Source organism: Myotis davidii, unplaced genomic scaffold (genome assembly GCF_000327345.1).
Source record: "Myotis davidii unplaced genomic scaffold, ASM32734v1 scaffold187, whole genome shotgun sequence".
Classification (NCBI taxonomy): Eukaryota; Metazoa; Chordata; class Mammalia; order Chiroptera; family Vespertilionidae; genus Myotis; species Myotis davidii.
The window spans coordinates 4,706,774-4,711,515 of record NW_006383018.1 but is presented as its reverse complement, the minus strand read 5'-3'; the positions used below and the strand labels follow the sequence as shown (position 1 = coordinate 4,711,515).

The following is a 4,742-nucleotide window of genomic DNA, read 5'->3' as shown; positions in this document are numbered from 1 at the left end:
CTGGTCTTTCAAATGCTGCAGGGGTATCCTGTTCTCTTGCAGCGAGGGAAAGGAAACAACCTCAGAGTGAGCGTGCTGATGTGCTTTAGGAAGCGGCCAGAGCTCACATGACCCTCTCTGGCTTGATAAGATACACCTATGCGTCTAAGCAGGAGAAAAGGCCTCATCAAGGAGAAACCTGGGCTTCTGGCTCCACATGTAGAATTGCTGGGCGAGTTAGTAACTAAGGCCATTTGAGCTGAAGCTAACTTGCAAGGGTTTTGCTCATCTGTTTTCTGGTTCAAACCTGGAGCAATTTGCATCCAAAAATTAGACAAAAGGGGGCGGGGGTGGCATAAAATGCTCAAGGGAAGGAGGAAAGGTCCCTTTCTTCGTGGTCCAACCTGCAGTTGCCTTCATAAAGGATTCAAACAGACCACATACTCGGGCTAAAACCGCTGCAGCTGTGATCCACTGTGAACAGCTGAGCCACAGACTGGGAAAAGGCATTTGCAACACCTATTATTGACAAAGGATGACTGATCAACATTACACGAGGAATTCCTACAAGTCGATGAGGAAAAAGGCAAGCTAGAAATGGGCAAAAGATGAACGGGTGACTTTGGAGGAGAAGGAAAGGAGGCATGCTTGACTCAGGGCTGCCCGGAGAGGCTGGCAGGACAGGGTACAGAACCACGTGTCTGTGCCAATGCCACACAGCTGGAGGGTTGCTATGCCCAAGAGCTGGAGACCACATGGGAGATGCAGTGCCCTGAGGGTGAACATAGGGAGCTGGCCGAGGGTACCCCTCATGATCCCAACCCCCAAGGCCACCAGGACAGCAACACTTTGAACAAGATCTGTGTGATGATAAACTGAGGAAGTGCTAATGTAGTTGTGGTTTGGCCTGGTTCCTTCCTGACTCAGATAATCTGACTCCTGTCACCATTAGTGATTCTATTCCCCCAGTTCCCAAACAGTGAATGTTCGAAAACATTGCATTAGTCCGAACACAGCAATGTAAAGCTCTTGATAGGTCTGAAGCAGAAAGAACTGGATTGGAGACCTGCTCTACCAAGCCATCTCATCTTTGGATACATGTCCCAAACACCCAAACTGTGTGGGGAGAAATATTAAAGTGAATGCAAAAAAGAAAAGCCTTCTTAAATTGCCAACACTCATTTTCCAGCGATAACACTTTATTTGAGGCATCAAGCAATATACTGAAAGAGGTGAGTCATGCGCAAGTAATGTCCTTATTTCCATAATTGTACATTTGATACTCTCTGCCCTCTTCAAGAGGGTGGGGAGTGAGCAAAGATGAGAAGCACATAGCTTTTATACAAAACCGTATCTATGTAAGTGCTTGAGAAAGTCCGCTTTTAATTTAGTTTTTCCTTCTTTAAAAGGCATGTCGGTTTTATTTCGGAAAACTAATATAAGCTAGTTCTGCCACTGAGGATACAGTTTCTCCCCAGAGTTACTTATGAAATAATGCAGCTGCCTTTTTCTTTAAAGGGATTCTTGTCTTCTGGAATGCCTTTCACCAGAGGGTCCTCTCCAGAACGTTCTTCAATGTAGTTTTTTATTTCTTCAGAACATTTAGACACCTTGAAGTGGGGGAGGGGGAAGAATGAATTAGGTCAGGATTGTTCAAACTGTATCACCAACTTTTAGTGAAACTAATATAATTGGGTATGACCAGCATTTACAGTGAGACCAAAAGTATTAGAGTATAGCACGGAGCATATATAATATAATAAATGATACAATCTATGTAAAATATATTTCCAACTATGGGTTAGAGTGTTAGAGAGTCACTGTATTAAATAAATTATCCTCAGCAATTTCTATGCATTGTGGCTCACATGATTTCCTTCCTCTGCTAAAACGCAGTTAGTGACGTGTCCACAATATTTTAGGAACTAAACCAAACTGTGCTTTCAATTTTCCATGCTAATGAACAGGTGTAGTAGTAAACTCCCAAATGTTCTGAGATATACCTGCCAAAATTCTCATTTATTATGGGTGTGTGCCACGTTCTGCAATTTCACTGGAAAGTCTGACTCGGGAAAAGGCTGAAGTTGCCCAGTCACACCATTCTGTCTCTGCTCAGAATTCCTACCTGTTAGTTGCTTGAGGGCCATGGCCATTATAAAAGACTTGTCTGAGACCTATTATGCTAACCTGAGATTCTTGTGTGTCTGTAATCATTGAAAAACTTTATCTGAAATGGAGAAAATATTAAATAGTTCCCTTAAAAAGTCTATCCTTAAGAGAGAGGGTACAAGAGTGAGTTTTTAAAAAGTACTTAAAAGGAAAGGAAAAGAAAAGGATTCGTGTCTTAATGAAGGTCTCTATTACTAGTAAGAAATTAGAAGCAAAAATTATAGAACTCAAGCAAAATTCCAGAGGAGACCACCTAAGACTAGATAAATTTATTCCCACTAAATTTTTAATTACTAATCTTCAAACTGTTTTGGTGGTGACCACTAAAACATGTTTGCATGTGTATCCCAAAATGTATATAATTATTTACTTAGAAATAAATGCAGATACTATTGTGTCAATATATCATCCATAATTACAAAACATAATCTGGAAATTATTTAAAAATAGAGATTAGAAACTAACCAAAAATGTAAATTTTAATATTTTACTCCCATATCCCAAAGACTCCTTGCACACCAGTGCGGAGGCCACTGATCTAAAAGGAGGTGATTCAATTATCTGACTTAAAATGCGGCCAAATAAACCCTCTCAGGTCGCACCTGCTCTCCGTCCTTGCTGACACTGAGTTCTCAAAAGTGAGATGCAAGTATCCATGACGTGGGGTTTGTGGTCCCCGATAAATTTAAGGGTAAGATTCAAGTTCCCCTAAACTGCATGCGTTCTTAAGGAGGCTTCTTCATCAGGTTTCCATAGAGATCTGTAACTGCCAAAGTACCCCTCTGATGCGTTTCTTCCCACGATCAAGAGGATGTGTTTGAACAACAATTAGCTGGAGCCAGAGTCCAGCCTGTGAATTTTGTGACCTTGGTCTGAGCAGAGCCCACAGGTCAGACGTGAACAACTGATTGACAGAATAACCAACGGGCATCACCAGACGGTGTTCTAGTAGCTGTCCTATCATTAGCTCTGGGGCCCCATTGGGATTCAAGTTTGTGGGTTTTTTTTTTTTTAATTTTTAAAAGTAAGAGGGTTGAATGATCTCTAAGAGCCACAGTGTTTGTCTAGCACTAACATTCTATAATTCAAAGTGCATGATGAAATATGTTTGACTATTATTATTAGGATTTCAGTGCCTCTCCCTCGATCCCCTCTGGCATACAATTGGGGTTTCTGGAGTTGGAAAGCTGAACTAGCAGGGTGTGTCCTGGATGTGGATGATGGGGAACTGGCAGGGAGGACCTGCTAATGAATATTTCCACAGTCAGCTGCACTGAGGCCCTGCCTAACTTCTAAATTGAAACTTTAAATAACTGGGAAATATTTGTTTCTTTTCCCCCTATAACTTCTGCATAGGGGCACTGGCTATTAGGATGTTCCAACTTTTCAACAACGCTTTACTTTAGTATATGCAACTCTGTTTAATAAGAAACCTCTAAGTTTCATTGTGTGAAAAAAACTAAGGGTCAACACATGCTCTACCACTGGGCGTTGCCAGCCACCAAATGGGTCCCTTAAATTTCCAAGAAACAAGCCTATTCATTGAGTCAGGTAACTTGGTTTTTTTTCCCTTTAAACACAGCAGTATTTTTATAGCATCTCAGTATATGTGTATTTATCAATAAACCGATACTACTGTGTTCGTTCATTACTTATAAACCGGACATTACAAAGGGATGAGAGTTACAAATAAGTATGGAGATTGCCATGTTTTGCTTCCAAGCCCCAATGGGCCGTTCACTGAACACCTCTGGAAAGAGCCCTGTGAAATTCAAAACTAGGTAATTCAAGACTTTAAATTGTGACTTTAAAAGGCCTTTCAGATACCATCCTTCCCATGACGAAAAAGATCAAGGAAGTAAGCAGCCATCTGTCTTCTTCCTACAGCTTGGGGTTTTAAAACCAACGAACAGCAGGCACAATTTCTTGCCCGTTTCCCCAGTCTAGGCGCCTCAGATTTCTGACATTTGGCTTTAAATTACTCATCAGATCCCTGCTCTCTCCTTTACCTCCTATGGTTTCCACATCAACTGGCAGTTCCCAGGCGCCACCAAAGCCCTACTTCCAGCTGCAAAAACAACATGTTTATTTGGGCTCTGTGCTGTCCTGTGGGCTGTGAAACCAAGGCATACAATTAACAATCCCAGTCCCATCTCAAAGCCTTCATTCCATCTGCAAACTCCCTTTTGCCTTATTAGGTAACATTCCCAGATCCCAGGGATTAACACCAGGATATCTCTGTGGCATCATTACTCAAGTTCTGGAACCAGCCTTCCAGTCCTGACACACACACACACACACACACACACACGACAGCCTCCTCCACCTACTTGTTTTACTGCAACAAACCAGGAAAAGCTGGCCCTCAGAGAAGGGAAAAATCTGGGGCAGCCCATTTACCTGTTGTCTCTGCAACTTCACTTCTTTGCGAAGTTGCTCCACTTCCATCTTCAGCTTTTCCTTTTCTGGCAAATCTTCGATGTGCAGGGCCGGCATCTTCGCCCAGAGCTGGGCCCAGGACAGCTCTGGAAGTGGAGCAGCTGGAAATGCGATAAACCAGGGCGCGTCCCAAAATAACTGCGCACCCGCCCCCC

The 4,742-nt window shown here is 42.6% G+C and overlaps 1 protein-coding gene across 2 annotated transcripts in view; it reads right to left on the bottom strand.

The window, feature by feature from the left end:
• Positions 1-1,156: 1,156 nt before the first annotated feature.
• Positions 1,157-4,742, bottom strand: part of LOC102769983 (guanine nucleotide-binding protein G(I)/G(S)/G(O) subunit gamma-11) — a 3,987-nt gene continuing 401 nt past the window's right edge. Inside the window, exons 2-3 of one of the 2 annotated variants that reach the window (XM_006779216.2) lie at positions 4,549-4,688; positions 1,157-1,589 (exon numbers count right to left, since the gene is read on the bottom strand). In XM_006779216.2, coding sequence (XP_006779279.1) covers positions 1,464-1,589; positions 4,549-4,644 — 222 coding nt within the window. In that variant the 5' untranslated portion in view covers positions 4,645-4,688 and the 3' untranslated portion in view covers positions 1,157-1,463. The remainder of the gene's footprint in view (positions 1,590-4,548; positions 4,689-4,742) is intronic. The other variant, XM_015558344.1, reaches the window with a different exon arrangement.